The 19857-nt window shown below is 42.5% G+C and overlaps 1 protein-coding gene across 15 annotated transcripts in view; it reads right to left on the bottom strand.

The window, feature by feature from the left end:
• Positions 1-19857, bottom strand: part of plekha7b (pleckstrin homology domain containing, family A member 7b) — a 636198-nt gene that overhangs the window by 17480 nt on the left and 598861 nt on the right. For all 15 annotated transcript variants that reach the window (XM_038808072.1, XM_038808076.1, XM_038808066.1 and 12 more), the window contains 3 exons: positions 12562-12711; positions 6292-6425; positions 5603-5745 (listed from right to left, as the gene is read on the bottom strand). In XM_038808072.1, the coding sequence (XP_038664000.1) occupies positions 5603-5745; positions 6292-6425; positions 12562-12711 (427 nt within the window). The remainder of the gene's footprint in view (positions 1-5602; positions 5746-6291; positions 6426-12561; positions 12712-19857) is intronic.

Below are 19857 nucleotides of genomic sequence, written 5' to 3'. Positions count from 1 at the left end.
ACAAAAAGGAAGGACGGTAGAAAGAGGGAAAATCGACCGTGGATACCTAAGGAAATAAGGGAGAGTATCAAATTGAAGGAATAAGCATACAAAGTGGCAAAGATTCGTGGGAGACTAGAGGATTGGGAAATCTTTAGGGGGCAACAGAAAGCTACTAAAAAAGCTATAAAGAAGAGTAAGATAGATTATGAGAGTGAACTTGCTCAGAATATAAAAACAGACAGTAAAAGTTTCTCCAAATATATAAAACAAAAAAGAGTGGCTAAGGTAAATATTGGTCCATTAGAGGATGAGAAGGGAGTTTTAATAATGGGAGATGAGGAAATGGCCGAGGAACTGAACAGGTTTTTTGGGTCAGTCTTCACAGTGGAAGACACAAATAACATGCCAGTGACTGATAGAAATGAAGCTATAACAGGTGAGGACCTTGAGAGCATTGCTATCACTAAGGAGGTAGTGATGGGCAAGCTAATGGGGCTAAAGGTGGACAAGTCTCCTGGCCCTGATGGAATGCATCCCAGAGTACTAAAAGAGATGGCTAGGGAAATTGCAAATGCACTAGTGATAATTTACCGAAATTCACTAGACTCTGGGGTGGTCCCGGTGGATTGGAAATTAGCAAACGTGACACCACTGTTTAAAAAAGGAGGTAGGCAGAGAGCGGGTAATTATAGGCCAGTGAGCTTAACTTCAGTAGTAGGGAAGATGCTGGAATCTATCAAGGAAGAAATAGAGAGGCATCTGGATAGAAATTGTCCCATTGGGCAGACACAGAATGGGTTCATAAAGGGCAGGTCGTGCCTAACTAATTTAGTGGAATTTTTTGAGGACATTACCAGTGCAGTATATAACGGGGAGCCAATGGATGTGGTATATCTGGATTTCCAGAAAGCCTTTGACAAGGTGCCACACAAAAGGTTGCTGCATAAGATAAAGATGCATGGCATTAAGGGTAAAGTAGTAGCATGGATAGAGGATTGGTTAATTAATAGAAAGCAAAGAGTTGGGATTAATGGGTGTTTCTCTGGTTGGCAATCAGTGGCTTGTGGTGTCCCTCAGGGATCCGTGTTGGGCCCACAATTGTTCACAATTTACGTAGATGATTTGGAGTTGGGGACCAAGGGCAATGTGTCCAAGTTTGCAGATGACACTAAGATGAGTGGTAAAGTGAAAAGTGCAGAGGATACTGGAAGTCTGCAGAGGGATTTGGATAGGTTAAGTGAATGGGCTAGGGTCTGGCAGATGGAATACAATGTTGACAAATGTGAGGTTATCAATTTTGATAGGAATAACAGCAAACGGGATTATTATTTAAATGATAAAATATTGAAGGATACTGCTGTGCAGAGAGACCTGGGTGTGCTAGTGCATGAGTCACAGGAAGTTGGTTTACAGGTGCAACAGGTGATTAAGAAGGCGAATTGAATTTTGTCCTTAATTGCTAGAGGGATGGAGTTTAAGACTAGGGAGGTTATGTTGCAATTGTATAAGGCGTTAGTGAGGCCACACCTGGAGTATTGTGTTCAGCTTTGGTCTCCTTATTTGAGAAAGGACATACTGGCACTGGAGGGTGTGCAGAGGAGATTCACTAGGTTAATCCCAGAGCTGAAGGGGTTGGATTATGAGGAGAGGTTGAGTAGACTGGGACTGTACTCGTTGGAATTTAGAAGGATGAGGGGGGATCTTATAGAAACATATAAAATTATGAAGGGAATAGATAGGATAGATGCGGGCAGGTTGTTTCCACTGGTGGGTGAAAGCAGAACTAGGGGGCATAGCCTCAAAATAAGGGGAAGTACATTTAGGACTGAGTTTAGGAGGAACTTCTTCACCCAAAGGGTTGTGGATCTATGGAATTCCTTGCCCAGTGAAGCAGTTGAGGCTCCTTCATTAAATGTTTTTAAGATAAAGATAGATAGTTTTTTTAAGAATAAAGGGATTAAGGGTTATGGCGTTCGGGCCGGAAAGTGGAGCCGAGTCTACAAAAGATCAGCCATGATCTCATTGAATGGTGGAGCAGGCTCGAGGGGCCAGATGGCCTGCTCCTGCTCTTAGTTCTTATGTTCTACCATGCTGCCCATTAAGAGTGGTCAGGGCTGAAAGAGTTAACGCGTGCGACTGCAGAAACAGTAGCAGCCACATGATGTTAAAGTCACATGACTGAGTCTAATTAGAGAAAGCTCATGGCTTAGGCTGAGTATTACCTGTAGTCTTGTATATCTGTATATAGTTATGCTCTTACAATACAAAGGGCTCTTACAACCCCTTTGTTAGCTGATCACAACCAACATACAACATTTGCTGAGTCAAAGAGAAATAATGGGACACGGCATGTAGAAATATATTGCTTCTAGTGGCCGAGGGGGCTAGAGGGGACACTGATACAAGATTAAATATAATAGATTTAGGACACAGCAGGAGACACCTTTTTATACAGTGTTGTGAGGCTGTGGAATGCACTGTCAGAATTAGTGAACAAAGCAGTAACAGTGTTAATATTTAGAATAGGTTAAACAGATTGTTGAAGGAACAAGGCTTCAAGTGATAGAGGAACAGAGGGGTCACTGGAGAACAGGAACACTGCTCATGTAGTATATAAACATCAGCAAGGACTGGTTGGGCTAAAGGGCCTACATAGGGTGTTGAAATTTCTATGTAGTTCTATGGGACATTTTCCCCTACCTTTGTACCCAATTCAATATTGTATGTTCCCCAGGATGCTATTGAATAAATGGAACACAGGATAAAAGTAGTTTTACTTCATCTCACGTCCATGCCTCAACTTCAATGTAGGCCAAAGTTTGTTTCAGTTTGAACTTTCCATTTTCTGCCATCCTTATGGGCTTTCTGTGCAAAATAAGTCATTCAGTGGCATTAAGTGCAACACTGTAAGCGGTTTGGTGCTGGTGACTCGTAGCCAGTGGAAAAATTGGATTAAGGCTGACCCAGCTCAGTTTGGTCCTTACAGTCAGAGAGAGAACATGTATCCAATCAATCTGTACTGGATTTGATGCCAGAACCCCAAGTAAAAGACCTGCGTTCAAACCAACTGCACATTCGGCAAGGACTGAGGAACACTTTTGCTTGTGGTGATTAAAACCCCACGTGACCATTAGTGACCATTATAAATCATTGTGCAGAAATCAAATTAAATTTTTTGCACTTTGTTCAGCAACAGCAATGAACATGCAACTGCATATTTCGCACATCATTCTGTTAATACTGTAGGAGTGAAGACTGAAGAGGAAATTAAAATGAGTTAATGTGTTACTTAGTTGCTCATAAAGGTTCTCTTTAGTTCTGCTGATGGTTTAATGGCTAAATATATCAGCTGCTCTGGCACTTGGGTTTGATCTCTTAAATTAGCTAAGCTCAATTGGAATAGGAGTGAGAATGTTGTAATGCCGGCTGGGCGAGAGTGAGGCAAACAGTCAACCACATTTCCCTGCTATCAGGTGATTCTGCATGGAAACAATTATGTATGGATTTTAGATGAGGGTAGAGTAGAACAGGACTTGGTTTTGAGGTCAAATAACCTACCGTCCCGATGGGCTCACACATGGAAAAAGGCCACTTGGAGGACTGCTCGTACCTGTGGAACTGTAACCCAGCACTTGTCAGCATCTTCAGCTGAAAAGTGGATATAAAAAAACTTTTTTCTGGTGTCTACCTTGGTAGAGTTTGGAGATTGTCCTTGAATAGAGCAAATCTGTCTGCACCCGTAAAGAACGGTCCCACAACAGAACTCCAGACATTTCTACAGCAAACAGTTTAGATTTGTTATGAACTTGTCTAATGTTCAATTAGGATTGGGATTGGAATTGCCCAAACTTGCTTCATGGCAGATACTCGCAGCCAGCAAAGCAGAGGCATTATCCCAACAGTCTGTTAGGCTCCACTTCCATTTCTTAAAATTACAGGGTACCTGCTACATGATTCAACCCATAGTACTTTGAAAAATGGATTGGCACTGACAATGAGCTCTCATTCTTAGCAAACATGTTAAAAAGTAGACGCCTCCTTCTAGTAAACTAGGGAGAATTCAGTGGTTAATTCAATCAAAGATATTCTTGTGTTACCTCCTTCTAACAGACGATGATGCAAATTAAAAGAAGAAAAATTTTAAACCGGAATTGACACTTTAGCAATTGCTTTAACATTCTGGTCAAAGTACTTTCAGTCCAGCACACCTACATGGATAGACAGGAGCAAAGTGAGCAATGTCTCATAGGCCTCAATTAAAACCAGTAACTAATATACAAACATACAAATTTGGAGCAGGTGTAGGCCACTCAGCCCATCAAGCCTACGCTGCCATTCAATAAGATCGTGGCTGATCTAACTTCACTGCATTGTACAAATTTGCACCATAGCCATTACAATGTATGTTTTGGACAAGACAGAGGGTGGGATTCTCTAATCCCGTGGCAGAGTGTCCACACCATCGTAAACGCGTCGTGTTTTACAACGGCGTGAATGGGCCAACCCCATGACTAATTCTGGCCCCTACAAGGGGCCAGCATGGCACTAGAATGGTTCACACCGCTCCAGCTGCTGATCCCGGCGCGAACTAGGCACCGCAGGATGCGCGCACGCGCAATGGCTTCCTTCAACTCGGCAGCCCCGATGCAACATGGAGTAGGGCTACAGGGGCCGGCGCGGCAGACAGAGAGGCCAGCCCGCCGATCGGTGGGCCCCGATTGCGGGCCAGGCCACATTGGAGGCCCTCCCCCCCCCCGGGGTCGGACCCCCCCCCTTCCCCCCCCCCCCCCATAGACTGCACCCCGACCCTTCCATGCCGAGGTCCCGCCGGCTGAGAGGAGGTGTGGACGGCGCCGGCGGGACTCGCCGTTTTCACGATGGCCGCTTGGAGTGGCCTGCGCCACGCCAGCGACAATGGCGTTGATTCACCGCTCTGATCGCGGGGATTCTCCGGCCCGGTGTCAGGCTGAGAGAATCCCGCCCAGAATTAGAAGTAGGCTATTCGGCCCATCGAGTCTACTCCACCATTCAATGAGATCATGACTGATCTGATATAATAATTCTCAACTCCACTTTCCCAGTTTATCCCCAAGATCCTTGATTCCTTTACTGATTAAAAATGTGTCGACCTCAGCCTTGAACATACCTAATGACCTAACCTCCAATGCCCTCTGCGTTAAAGAATTTTACAGATTCACTACCCTCAGAGCAGAAATTCCTCCTCATCTCGTTCTTAATTGGGTGACCCCTTATTCAGATTACTCCCTCTGATCCTAGACTCTCGCACAAGGGGAAACAACCTCTCAGCATGAACACTTTCAAGCCCGTTGAGAATTCTATATGTCTCATGTACATGGTGTGTTTTCAAAGAACAATTTTGACATTTGTTTAACTTTATCAAATAACATTGATTTTAATATGAATGATCAGCCAGTGCAGTGGATACATAAAAGCATCCCAGCACTGCCGAGCTTCCAATTTTCACCTCCAAAGCATGGGGAAGCCTTACCCTATTCTCAAAACCATATTTCGACAACAGATATGAAAGCAGACTTTACAAGAAACAACAGAACAGTTTTATTCAATTTATGCATTTTAATGTGAATTCTATGGCACTTACCTGCTACCATTTTGCTACGCTGGGAAGCCTCAGATGCTAATGCATATGACATAGTGATGATGCGTTCGCGTTCCTGCAGGTGGGAATCGAGATCTAGGGAGTTCTCACTGATGTAGTTAACTCCTGGCTGCACATTCTGATAACTGATGCACAACAAAAACACACCGTAATTATACGTGACACATCCAGAAGTAAAACAGCAGAGTTCAGTATTAGAGTTGTTGACATATGGCAGCCAAAACAATGCTGTCATATGCATTTTCTCCTGGAGTGAAGTAATGGGAAATAGATTGTGTGACATGATGCAGTAATGTTATGAATGAAATATTAAACAAAAGGTCTTGTCTATCTGGTCTCTTAAATACTGAAGGTATTAAACAGTAAACGTGGCAGGAAGGGAGTCCGAATTCTCTGATAAACATTTACTCATTTGACCCCATTCAGCCGCATCGTCTTCCACCCATTGTTACCCTAAATAGTTATAATGTAGGAACCAGTGATTACCTAGAGTTGGGAAAGATAGAAATGCTGTGCTGTAAACTGATTTTTGATCCTTTTTAAGATTTGAAATTGTCCTACATTAAAACTCACTGAGTTTGTATTCTCACAACACTGCTTATTTTCACAAATAGATTTTTTTTTTCAATTTACGCAATAACAAAGAAACAATATATTTATATATCTAGTACCTCAACTTGGAAAGGATGTTTTTGATTTTTTGCACCTTGCGCCTCCGCGCCTCGCATTCCTCAATGGTGAGCGGTTCCTCGGGCTCCATCTCTATGTAACGTTCTGGAATTAGAACCATGTCCGGCTTCGATAACTGAAAAGAAATAAAGGACCAAATTATTAACAAGGAATGGGAGGACAGACTGGTGCATTTGGGTAGACACTGCATTTACCTTTCAGACCTGGGTTTAAATTTAGCTCAGCTGATTGAAATAACAAGTCTCAGCCTCTCCTGGGTGCAAGGGATTCTGCATGACGTTTATTTAGATCATTTGCAGCTCCCTATTGATGAGACCAGACAGACAGGACCTTTTGTGTCAAGTTTCATTCATTACATTGCTGCACCATGTCGCACGATCTCGAAAAGGCTGGTGTGGAAAATATCATACTGGCTATGTTCTTCTTTGAGGAACATTGACCAATGGCTTGATACTAATACTGGGAGACCAAACTGGGAAAATTCCATTCCCCTGCACGGAAACCCTTCAACTCAGTAAGCATACGATTTTGCTGATGTGATGAGAACACAACCAGAAAGTCTAAACACTGCATTCATGCAAACCACTAATCTGCAAGCAATTAACAGATAAACACATCACACAAAACATCCATATACAGTCTGCTCGGAACTGAATAAAGAGGTCCGAATCTCATGATTTTGAAGGCCACCACCAGTGACAGTGATACTAATCAGACTTTCATCTGGGTTAATCCACTGTGAATGAGGATTTGTCTGGAGGGAGGATAAAGGAAAGGTATGCAACAACTCTATATCTAAGCAGGTAAAAAGCTCTGTATGGTCAATTTAGTTCTACACAGTCTCAACTCCTTAACTAAAATCATGCAGAGCTAAGAATCAAGGACCAAGGACACCCAGCGTAGGAACGTTGGAGGAGTAGGCCATTCAGCCCTCCAAGCTTGCTTCACTATTCAATAAGATCGTAGTTGATCTGGTTGTGATCTCAACTCCACTTTCCTGTCTGCACCCCACCCCCCCCACTATTACGTAATGATTGGGCCTATTGCTGCTATTACTGCATTTTACGAAAGAGCTGGCATAGAAATTGGATCTATAATGTTATTGCTACTACAGAAAAGCTCTCACTAAGAACTCTGGTGCTAACATCAGAATCTGCAACTCTTTGCTCTGGTACTGGATCTTGGAAAGAATATGATACTTTGTTGCATCCAGTTAGGTGACAGGATATTAATGGCATATATGCATCCTTGAGGTTTATGGCAGCTAGTCAACCTTATGGTTGTGGTACAGTGAACATTTTAATAAAACACAAAGAATTATATTTCTGACCTTATAGACATAGATAGTCATTTGATTTGACAAACACTATTAAATGTCTGATAGGTTTTCATGATTAATTTTCTTTACATTTACAATTATCAGAGAATCATACAATCCCTACAGCATAAGAGGCCATTTGGCCCATCGAGTCTACATTAACACTCTGGAAGAGCACCATAACTAGGCCCACTCCCCCATCCTACCTCTGTAACCTCATAACCCCACCTAACATTTGGACACTACAGGCAATTTAGCTTGACCAATTCACCTAACCCACACATCTTTGGTCTGTGGGAGGAAAGCAGAGCACCCAGAGGAAAACCACGCAGACATGGGGAGAACGTACAGACTCCACACATCCAAGGCCAGATTTGAACCCGGGTCCGAGCATTGTGAGACAGCAGTGCTAACCACTGTGCCACCGTGCCGCCCTGATAAAAGCAAACAAATTAGAAGACTCCCAACCAATGAAGACCTGTTTTTCCTTTAGTTTCCATTATCAAGCTATGCTGACAACCACAGGATGTGGGACAATGGCTTAGACAACAGGGCATCAATTCAGCCACCTATAGTTGCAACGCAGGAGGCTGATACAATTTTGATGGGTTAGATGAAAATTGCATCTGCAGGTTAACATTTCCAGCTTCAAGCATGTCATTTCAATGCCTTCCTTCCTCCCAGTGCAGGAAGACTACCATTAGACAGTACAGGTATTAGTTTGAGTCCTCATTCAGCAACGGCAGGAATAAGAGTTCCTCACTGACAGCATGGGGCGTTGAAAAATGCATGAATGTTTTGTTTGACTTCACTTTTTCGATACAGTTCCTTGCCAAAGGTTGTCTGAAACGACTTTTGTATAACATTCAGTACATGGCACTTCACAGCAGCTCTCCCCGCACACCTCCAGTTTTTTTTCTTTTGGCTAGTCAAATAGTTTGAACTTTTTTTCAAATATAACATTAACAGCCTCACGCATTGTCTTAAATATATAATCATTCAAGTGACATAACAGTGGTAATATCCATTGACCCAGTGTACCCAGCCAGCACAAAACAACTTGAAAAACTCAATAAACACAGTTTTCAGTCTCCTGATTCAAATACCACATGAGATGCTGGATTTTAACTGAGTTCTGTGCAGGGTTGGGGAAAGGGAGTGGAGGTGGGACACAGAGGTGCCATTGCGTGGTTTGAAAATGAGTTTCCTGAACGTCCTGCAGAATTCAGGGCTGGAAAGCTGAAGGGCATGAGAACAGGGAGGTGTGAAGTGAGATCAATCATAGGAAATTGGGGTGTCTGGATCACAGGGGTGGGGGAGAGCTGGACAGGGGAGCAAGGGTTAAATAGTTGTCAAGAATTCTGTTGGTATTCGGAGATCGGGAAGTGTGTGCTGAAAGATAAGGAGATTGGGAATGAAGGATGAGGAGGGTCATTGGTTTACTAGCTAGCTGGTTGGGCACAATGGAAACAATTCTGCTCTCCTGGTCAACAAGCAGTAATGTAAAGGCACTTATACATTCAGTCCTTCTCGTCCCTATTATGTAACAAGTCTCCATGCGGTTCAGAAAATCCTGCCACCTAGAGTCAATAGCGTGGGATGGGGGCATGTCAAATTGGTCAATAATAGAATGAATGCTAAAATGAAGGCACGCAGCCTCAATATTTAAATCGCCAATCCATTTCTCACAAACAGGTTGGTCACCCACCCCCCACATCGCCTCAGTTAAAACAGAAAGTGGGTTAGGCTCCTGTTCCAGGCATTTTAATTTGACATGCTCCCATCCCACCCTTTTTTGGGAGGCAACATGCAGTTTAAGGTTATTGACATCTCATCCATTTGGGAAAAATGGAAAGTATTTAATTACATTTCAACAGAAAAGAGTTTGTGATGACTGAAGTCAGAGACATGCTAATTTAAATCAATCAATTTCAAAATCCAAAATTTGCTACCCTGAGCATCAATGTTCCAGTGGGAAAATCGATCATACAATATGGGACCGACCTCCATCTTTGATCCCTAAACGGTGATGCATCAGCGGATGTGGCATTGTGAGGACTGCTACTGACCTCAAGTCTCTCTCAATCACAGAGAGGAAAAGATTGATCAATCAAGTTTATATTTTCTTGAGTATCGAAGATTAAGGAGTGATCTAATTGAGGTTAGATACTAAGAAACAATTTGCTTTTGTCGATGAGTCCAGGACAAGTGGGCTGAATCTTAAATTTAGAGCTAGGCTGTTCATTAATAATCTCAGGAATCACTTCTTCATGCAAAAACCCATGGAAATCTGGAACTCTCTCCAAAGAGAAAAGACTTAGAAAATGTATATCTGTTAAGCTCCTTTAAAAAGGGCTTAATAAACTTTCACTTGATGATCAAGGGTCAAAAGAATAGATATAAATAATCAGGCATTCAATGAAACAGAAGCTGTTGCTGAGATTGCAGTTAACCTCTGGTGGGACCCACTGATTAGAGTTGTAAATGGGGGACTGGAAAAGTGGGTTAATATTCTGTGAATTTGCTTGCTGTGGAATCATTCTAAGCAGCGTTATTTTCTAGGAGGTTTGAGCTATGGGCTGAAGGCGGAATGGGTTGGAGTAAAAGGCGGAATGGGCAAGAGTTCATGACATGGCACAATCTTTTCTAATTTTCCATATTGGGGTGTCATCAGGGGCTGTGTGCTGGAAGGATTTTGGACAATGCAAGCATTGCACAAAGGACAATATTAAAACAAAATTTCTAATATGAGGAGTTTGTTCACAGACAGGTGCTGAATTAAGCTTTCTTAATGAAAGTTTATGAAAAGTGTGTGTTAAGACTTTTTTGCCATCGTGATTATGAGCAAGTGAGTTTGCAGTTAGTTTCATCTGGAAATTTGGTAGAATTTAATTCAGATTGGGTTACTGGTAATATAGAAAGTTAATTTCACAGATGAGTACAGTGATAAAGATATTCAGACCTGACTGCATGTACTGTAATTGTAGGAGTATCTGAATTGGGCAGCAGTTCAACAGATTTTGCTAGAACTGCATGAAATAAACCATAAGAGCCAATTTCTTAGCTAAATACCATGAGCTTATCCAAAAGGCAAGATAATAAGTGTTGTCAGTCAAAAAAAATTAAATAGTGCCTTGATGCTTTGATGTGAGGCAACCAAACCATCATTATAATTGTACTTGTTCAAAGTTGCAAACAGGGGCTGAATTTCCAGACAGTATCTGTCAATTCAGTTAGCATTAGAAACGTCATAGTATTTGGGCTAATCTGCATTGAATAAAAACTGTGGCGCAGTGGTTAGCACTGCTGCCTCACAGAGCCAGGGACCAGGGTTCAATTCCGGCCTCAGATGACTGTCTGTGTGGAGATTGCACTTTCTCCCCATGTCTGCGTGGGCTTCCTCATGGTGCTCCGGTTTCCTCCCACAGTCCAAAGATGTGGTTAGGTGGATTGGCCATACTAAATTGCCCCATAGTGTCCAAAAGATTAGATGGAGTTACTGGGATAGCGTGGAGGTGTGGGCTTAAACTTAAGTAGAGTACTCTTTCCAAGGGCCGGTGCAGACTCATCGGGCCGAATGGCATCCTTTTGCACTGTAAATTCTATGATTCTATGACAGTACTTTCCTCCAGTTTCTCGACAAGCACTCTCACAGCAAGATGGCCACAGGAAATCACATGACAGGCTGATGTGAAATCAGTGCATCAGGGATCTGCTATGCAGTCTGATCAGACTATAGAAGCAGAGTACTGAATCCTGCGAGAGGAGAAGCCCACTGCGTGAATGAGAGGAGGACATTGTGGCGGACCTTACTGCGTGTAAAGATTGGCTCAATGAAGAGCTAGATATTTATTTATTTTTGTGAGTGCCTGAAGATCTGTGAATAAACATTTACTTTTATATTGCATCTGGACAACTGTGAGTTATTGATCTGAGAGAACCTCCACCCCACCAAAGCAACCCCATCCCCTGGCGACATCATACCTTGGGGGTCGTTAAGATTGTGATCTTTTCGTCCTGACCTTTTTACACTACAACTGGAAAATTTGATCACATTGGAATGATGTACAATCAATGCACAAAGTACTCGTCATTCCTGTTAGATCAAGGAGACAAGGTTTCTGGTCTAGCATAAGAATGTATATTAGGTGTCAGCTGTGGCTCAGCTGTGGCACTCTTGCTTCTGAGACAGGAGGTCATGGCTTGAAGTCCCACTCCAAAGATTTTTTTTAGAACAGTACAGCACAGAACAGGCCCTTCGGCCCTCGATGTTGTGCCGAGCAATGATCACCCTACTCAAACCCACATATCCACCCTATACCCGTAACCCAACAACCCCCCCTTAACCTTACTTTTTTAGGACACTACGGGCAATTTAGCATGGCCAATCCACCTAACCCGCACATCTTTGGACTGTGGGAGGAAACCGGAGCACCCAGAGGAAACCCACGCACACACGGGGAGGATGTGCAGACTCCGCACAGACAGTGACCCAGCTGGGAACTGAACCTGGGACCCTGGAGCTGTGAAGCATTGACGCTAACCACAATGCAACCATGCTGCCCCAATTTGTAGATTTGAGCGCACAATCTAGGGTGGAGCTTAACTTCTGTCCTGAGAAAGATGTTCTTTTGACTTGATGTTAAACCAAGACCTCCGAGAGCCAGTGGTAATATTTTCTCCCAGTACGCTGATCAACATTTACCCTTCGCCCAACTAGGTTATCTCGCCATTTTATTCTCGGTGAGCCTTGCTGTGTGCAAATTGGCCACCGTGATATCTTCCATTGCAATAGTGTCTAAACTTCAGAAGTAAATCATTGGCTGTGAAGTGTCTCAGAATGTCCCGAGGCTGTGAATGGTGCTTAATAAACGCAAGTTTTTCCTTCCTTTCCAAGTAGATAATTGGGAGTCATGTGCAGTAATATTATTACCTCTTTGCTGAGATCCAAATTGTAGTCTAATGGTTCCACATCAGCTTCCACCACTGGCACCGACTTTAGAAGCCCATCCTGATGATTATTCTGTTCTCCTTTCACTGCTTTTTCCAATAACTGCAAATCAAATTCTTGTTCACGTTTCCACTGAAGAGGACAAACAAATAATTGCAATCTGTTAACATACTGCTGCAACATTAGGCAGAGCCAGAAGATACATCCCTAGAGTAAAAATGCATGTAATAATAATAATAATATTAAATTAATAATAATAGCTTGTTGTCACAAGTAGGCTTCAAATGAACTTACTGTGAAAAGCCCCTAGTCACCACATTCCGGCACCTGTTCGGGGAGGCCAGTACAGGAACTGAACCCACGCTGCTGGCATTGTTCTGCATTGCAAGCCAGCTATTAAGCCCACTGTGGTAAACCAGCACGTTTGAAAGGGTTTGAAGACACATATTCCTATAAAGTCTATTATCGATTGAAAAGTATTGCCCAATATTCGCCCAAAGCTCAGTTTTTAGGATGGTAAAAACAATCCCTTCAGTTGTGTGATGTAGGAATACTTTTAGGATGCGGAATTACTCTAAAGCAAATAACTCACAAAATGGGCTGAATAACCACTTTGTGTGCTGCAAACCTCCATTGTATTGTACAGGTACAGCAAGACATAGCACTTGCAATAACCACGTCTCAGAATATTGGCATTATAATAATCACTTAGGTTAGATTTAGGGTGGTGGCGCAATAGATAATTGAGAGAACTTCTTTTTTCAAATTATTTAATATTTATAGGCTACTTTTGTTTATCAATGCACACCCAAATATAATATCAGAGCAAGAGGATATCATGTAGAAGAATAAGAAATTTCTCTGTACTGTGTTATTGCCAAGACCTGGGTACGCTAACTATAAATGTGGTAACATTTCCATTTAATTTTGGAGTTATTACTAGAGCACCTTCAGTTGAGATATCTGTAACACATTGCGTCTGTGGCCTCGAAGTATCAACTTCAACAATGTTTCTTTTGTTATCAAGGCACCCTTTTGTTGTTCAAAGTGTTTTATAGCATTTTCACATGAAGAGATGGCACACTTAGCTCTATGGCTACATTGAAATCAGCCACTCGATGTAGCTGCACCATACAGTTAATCTGGGGACAATGAACAAGAAAGATACAGAATTGACAAATCTGCACACTAGACCATTATTAAGAACTAGAATAAAAGGCAAAGGGTGGCCTTCAAACATATATGCGCACTCGAACCTTGCCCAAGTAGAAGTTGCAGTGAATTCAGCCTTCTCTTTCATCAGAATCTATATTGCCAAATGTCAGAATCAGTTTGTAAAATATCTTTACAAAGATATTTAAAGTTATTTAATTACAACCAAGAATAGAAGAGAGACTGTGCGACAAACAAACTGAAAAGAAGCATAGAGCGCCCAGTCTAAAATGAGTAGACGATCTCAGCCAGGAAAAGTGGACACACCTACCCCGAGCTGAAAGGGGGGGGGGGGAGGAGAGGTGGAAGACAGAAATAAAATCAACCAGCATCACTATCCAAAATCACTAAATGTGTCCAAGTGCCTGTAATGTGGTGTTCAGCAGGATTAGGTTAAATAGTAATTCTTACTGTGTTAGCTCATGCATGAAGGACCATTTGAATAACCTGTCCAATGCCTCTAGAAATGTAAGTTAATATGAACAACTACATGTGTTGAAATGAAAACACCGAAGGAAAAAAAACAAAGGTTTTTAGTGATGATAATGCTAACTGAACTAAATCACACAGTATATTTTAAATTGCTGGAAAATTGAAGGACATTAAATATTTCTGGGTATAAAAAAAATGAATGGCAAAGCATGGACTGTAATTTTCTGAAATAAATAATATGAACATGTCTGGACAACATATATAGCAACCCACAAATCTTGGAAAAGTTGCTGAACACCTTCAAAGAAAGCTGGTACAACCTGAGAAAACCAATAACTTAAAAAACAATGTGCAAATAAAAATGGGTCTTGGGTAAAGACCTATGATTCCTCTCTATTAGGTTTAATTTCAGGATTCTTACTGGTATTTTGGGATCAACTTCAGTTTGCTTAAGGTTAAATGTGCTCTTTATTCAGGGAATATGAAGACGTGGACAAAAATAAAGAGGGACAGGGCAGCATGCTGGCACAGTGGTTAGCACTGATGCCTCATGGAACCGAGGACCAGGGTTCCATCCCGGCCCCGGGTCACCGACCCTGTGGAGTTTGCACATTCTCCGTGTGTCTGCGTGGGTCTCACCCCCTCAATCCAATGATGTGCAGGGCAAGTGGATTGGCCACGCTAAATTGCCCCTTTATTGGAAAAGAAATAATTGAGTACTCTAAATTTATTTTAAAAAATAATTGGACAGCTCATCAAACGTAAAAAAATAAAGAGGGCCAAATGGCTTTGTTCTATTTCTTATGTTCTGAAGAGCAGCTTAGAATTAAAAATTCTCAATTTCACTGACGATGCCAACACCAGTTACTGGGCACAGTGCCACAGACGGCAAAAGATCAGCAAGCTTGAAAATGTCATCAACATGTAGTGAGACAGATCCACATCCCATCTTTCCTATGAGATCTTGCTTCTTACATCTTCAACAGCATTTTACCAGCAAGGTTTGAAACTCCTTACAAGGTTGTCAGGGCTCGCAATCAAGAAATCAACTAACCTCATGCTTTTAACTAATCTAAAACATTGGAGGATATGAGACACATGGCAAAGCATGGTTGGCCAGAAATTTGTCGGGCGGGTGGTGTGGTGGGTTGAATGCTGCCCATTCATCTTTATTTGTGAACATCTCAGATTGGTTAAAAAAAAACATTGTGGCAGTACTGCCGGCACAGTTCAACAAGTTTTAAACCAATAGCAACAAAAAGTGCAAGGTTCTCAATATTTTCAATTGGTACTTTTACTTAATTCAGGCTGCTTTCCCAGACAAGTCTCAGTACAAAAGCTGAAGGGAATAGCGCTGTGTTCTGGTCAGTGTTTATAGTCTGTGCTATTAACAGATTGTAAATCATAACAGGGTTGCATTTGGGACTCATGATATCTGCTACAGAATCAAGGCATCACTTACAGCACGAGAAAGAGCGGAGTCACGGAGATAAAACAAAAGGGTGAGAAAGTGAGAGGGAAGCCAAATGGATAAAGGATTACGAGAAAGAGCGAGACCAAGAGCGGAACCGAGAGGATAAAGAAGCATGAGAAAGAGTGAGACAGAGCGCGTAGTTGGGCGGATAAAGGAGCACAAGAAAGAGCACCGCTGAGAGCGGAGCCAGGAGGATAAAAGAATGAGAGAGAAAGTGAGGTTGAGAGCTGACTGGGGAGGATAAAAAAACAGGAGAAAGGGCAAGGTTGAAAGCAGACCCAGGAGGATAAAGGAGCACGAGAAAGAGCAGATCAGGAGGATAAAAGAGAAAGAGCGAGACTGAGAGCAGAGCCAGGAGGATAAAAGAACCCGAGACAGAGGTGAGGCTGAGTGTGGAGCTGGTAGGATAAAAGATCGTGAGAAAGAGTAAGTCTGAGGGTGGAGCCAGGTGGATAAAGGATCACGAGAAAAAGCGAGACTGTGAGTGGAGTTGGGAGGATAAAAGAGCGTGAGAAAGAGGCGAGACTGAGAGTGGAGCTGGGAGGATAAAGGAGCACGAGATTGAGGGCAGAGCCAGGAAGACAAAAGAGCACGAGAAAGAGCGAGACTGTGAGCAGAACTGGGAAGATAAAAGATCAGGAGAAGGGCGAGGCTGAGAGTGGAGCCGAGAGGATAAAGGAGCATGAGAAGCAGCGAGAATGAGGGCGGAGTGCTAACTTGGAATTTGGAGCTGCTGAGGTGACATCAGGATTCAAAAGTGATGCGGGGCAAGTGAAAACAGCTGTGTTCAATCGGGTAACTATTTACTACTTCTATCACTTCTTGTTTGTAAGGCCTATATTTTGTGGTCTATACTTTGTAAGGGCTATATTCTGTGGTGACAAGGACCAAGGAAGAAGGGCCCTACAGTAATTAATATGATTTGATTTTAAATATCTTCCAAAAGGTTTAATTTAATGAGGTAGGTAATGACAGGAGAGCTCAAAGCCGATGTATGCTCCTCCCGCTTTGTGTGGGAAGCCCCTGTGCTCAGGGCCAGCATATGTGCAGGGTGTGTCTCCAGCTGCAGCTCCTGGAAGCCCGGTTTTCAGAGCTGGAGCAGTGGCTGGGGACACTCCATAAGGAGGAGAGTATTATGGATAGCATGTATAGAGAGATGGTCACACCGCATGCTCGGATTCCATAAGCAGGAAGGAAATGGATGGCCACCAGGCAGAGCCAGAGGATGAGGCAGGCAGTGCAGGAATCTCCTTTGGCAATTCCCCATCAAAGCAAATACACTGCTTTGGATACTGTTGTGGGAATGACCTCTCAGGGAAAAGCAGCAACAGCCAAAGTTATTACACATTGGTTGGCTCTGCTACACATGGGAGGAGTAAAAATTGTGGGAATAAAATAGTCATGGGACTTCAATTTTAAGGGGAATAGATAGGCACTTCTGTGGCCGCAATTGCGGCTTCAGGGTGGTATGTTGCTTCCACGGTGCTAGGGTCAAAGATGTCGCGGAGCCGCTACAGGACATTCTGGAGGGGGAGGGTGAACAGTCAGTGATCGTGATACACATTACTACAAACAACATAGGTAAAAAAGGGATGGCATATGAAAAGCAGAATATAGGAAGTTAAGAAGTGGAAAAGTAGGACTTCAAATGTAGTGATCTCAGGATTACTACCAGAGTAGAAATAGCAAAATATATCTGATACACCTGGGCAGGACAAGGACTGATGTCCTAAGGGGAAAGGAAAAAGCAATGGGATTGTACTGTTGGTTAAAGACAAAATTAACACAATAGTGAAGAAGGTTATTAGCTCCGACGATGTGGAATCTGTATGGGTAGAGCTGAGAAACACCAAGGGGCAAAAAATGTTGATGGGGATTGTACGTGGACCTGCAAACTGCAGTGGTGTTGGGAATGGCTTTAAACAAGAAATTAGAGATGCTTGTGATAAAGGTACATCTGTAATTATGGGTGACTTTAATCTACATATAGATTGACAAATCAAATTAATAACAATACGATAGATGAGGATCCTGGAGTGTATGCGGGATGGTTTTTTGGACCAATACGTTGAGTAACCAACTAGAGAACAGTCCATCCAAACTGGGTATTGTGTAATGAGAAAGCAAGAATTGGCAATCTAGTTGCGAGAGACTCTTTGGGGATGAGCGACCATAATATGACAGGATTCTTCATCAAGGTGGAGAATGGCATAGTTGATTCTGAGTCTAGGTTGCTGAACCTAAATAAAGGTAACTACAATGGTATGAGGCATGAGTTAGCTCTGACGGATTGGGGAACATTACTTAAATAGATGATGTTGATTAGGCAATGGAAAACATTCAAAGAGCGCACGGGTGCATTGCAACACGTGGCATATAAATTGGCCAGAAAACAACAGCAGATTTGAGGATTGGGAGCAGTTTCAAATTCAGCAAAGGAGGATGATGGGATTGAATACGAATGGGGAAAATAAAGTGAGAGAGCAAGCTTGAGGGGATCATATAAACTGACTAAAAACCATTTATAGGTATGTAAAGAGAAAAAGATTGGTGCGGACAAATATAGGTCTTATACAATCAGAAACAGGGGTATTTATAATGGGAACAAAGAAATGGCTGACCAACTAAAAATATACATCTATTCTGTCTTCACAAAGGAGGACACAAATAAGGTACCAGAAATCTTGGGGAACACAGGGTTTCATGAGAGGGAGGAACTGAAGGAAATCAGTATTAGTAGGGAAATGGTCTTGGGGAAATTGATGGGATTGAAGGCTGATAAATCCCCAGGGTTTGATAATCTACATCACCGAGCACTTAAGTGTGATAAACCTGTGGAATTCTCTACCACAGAAAGCAGTTGAGGCCAAAATATTGTATGTTTTAAAGAGGAGTTAGATATAGCTCTCGGGACTAAAGAAATCAAAAGATATGGGAGCTAACGGGAACAGATTGGATGATCAGCCATGGTGATAATGAATGGTGGAGCAGGCTCAAAGGGCCAAATGGCCTGCTCCTGCTCTTATTTTTTATGTTTCTATGTTTGTGGAAGCAGCGTTTTATTAGACTTAGACCATACAGTGCAGAAGGAGGCCATTCGGCTCATCGAGTCTGCACCGACCCATATAAGCCCTCACTTTCACCCTATCCCCATAACCCAATAACCCCTCCTAACCTTTTTGGTCACCAGGGGCAATTTATCACGGCCAATCCACCTAACCTGCACATCTTTGGACTGTGGGAGGAAACCGGAGCACCCGACGGAAACCCATGCAGACACGGGGAGAATGTGCAGACTCAGCACAGACAGTGACACAGCGGGGAATCGAACCTGGGACCCTGGCGCTGTGAAGCCACAGTGCTATCCACTTGTGCTACCCATGTAAAATAGATTGGAGAATGCGGGCATCGATCCCACTACCTCTCACATGCTAAGCCTACCATTTGAGCTAATTCCCCATGTTGAATACATATCCACATTGTTTTATATATCCACATCTCACAGATTGCAACAGTAAATGTGATCCATTTAAAAAGTTCAGCATTAGCCAACAGATATTTATCATGATTATTTTAAGAATAAACTTTAAAAGACAACAGTTGCTTCAGTGCCAAGCTCTGGAATTCTCCGCCCCATCTCCCACCTGTTAGGACACTCCCTTAATCCACCTCATTCAGCAAGTATTTCCTAATGCCTTCGCCCTCTTGAACATCACCTTCTTTGGTTTTTGTGTCAAATGTCCCTGGAATTATGATCCTCTGAAACATGTTTGGATGTTACTATGTCTTAAAATTTTATACAAGTTGTTGTTCATTAACAAGGTGTCATTTCTGATGCAGGAAACATAAACTGGTCTCCATCACAACACACCCTACATCGCCCTCTTAGATTCAGTTATGCGCTGAAATTGTCTTCAATCTCTTCACAACACATTGACTGATATACTGTGATAGGATCAAAAGGCAGGAGGAACATCTGGATCAGCTGGAGTTTCAATGAATGGCTCCCTTTTCATTCCTCTTGTTACCATTCTTGGTCCATGAATTGTGAGCATAAAATTCACTCCCTTTTGCAATGTTAGATAGCTGAAGACCTCTGATAATGCATAAAATATATAACCTGTGATGTATTAACAGGCAATTATAAACATCCAGAATGC

The sequence above is a fragment of the Scyliorhinus canicula genome, chromosome 9, assembly GCF_902713615.1.
Source record: "Scyliorhinus canicula chromosome 9, sScyCan1.1, whole genome shotgun sequence".
Classification (NCBI taxonomy): Eukaryota; Metazoa; Chordata; class Chondrichthyes; order Carcharhiniformes; family Scyliorhinidae; genus Scyliorhinus; species Scyliorhinus canicula.
This window is presented reverse-complemented; position numbering and strand designations above follow the sequence as displayed.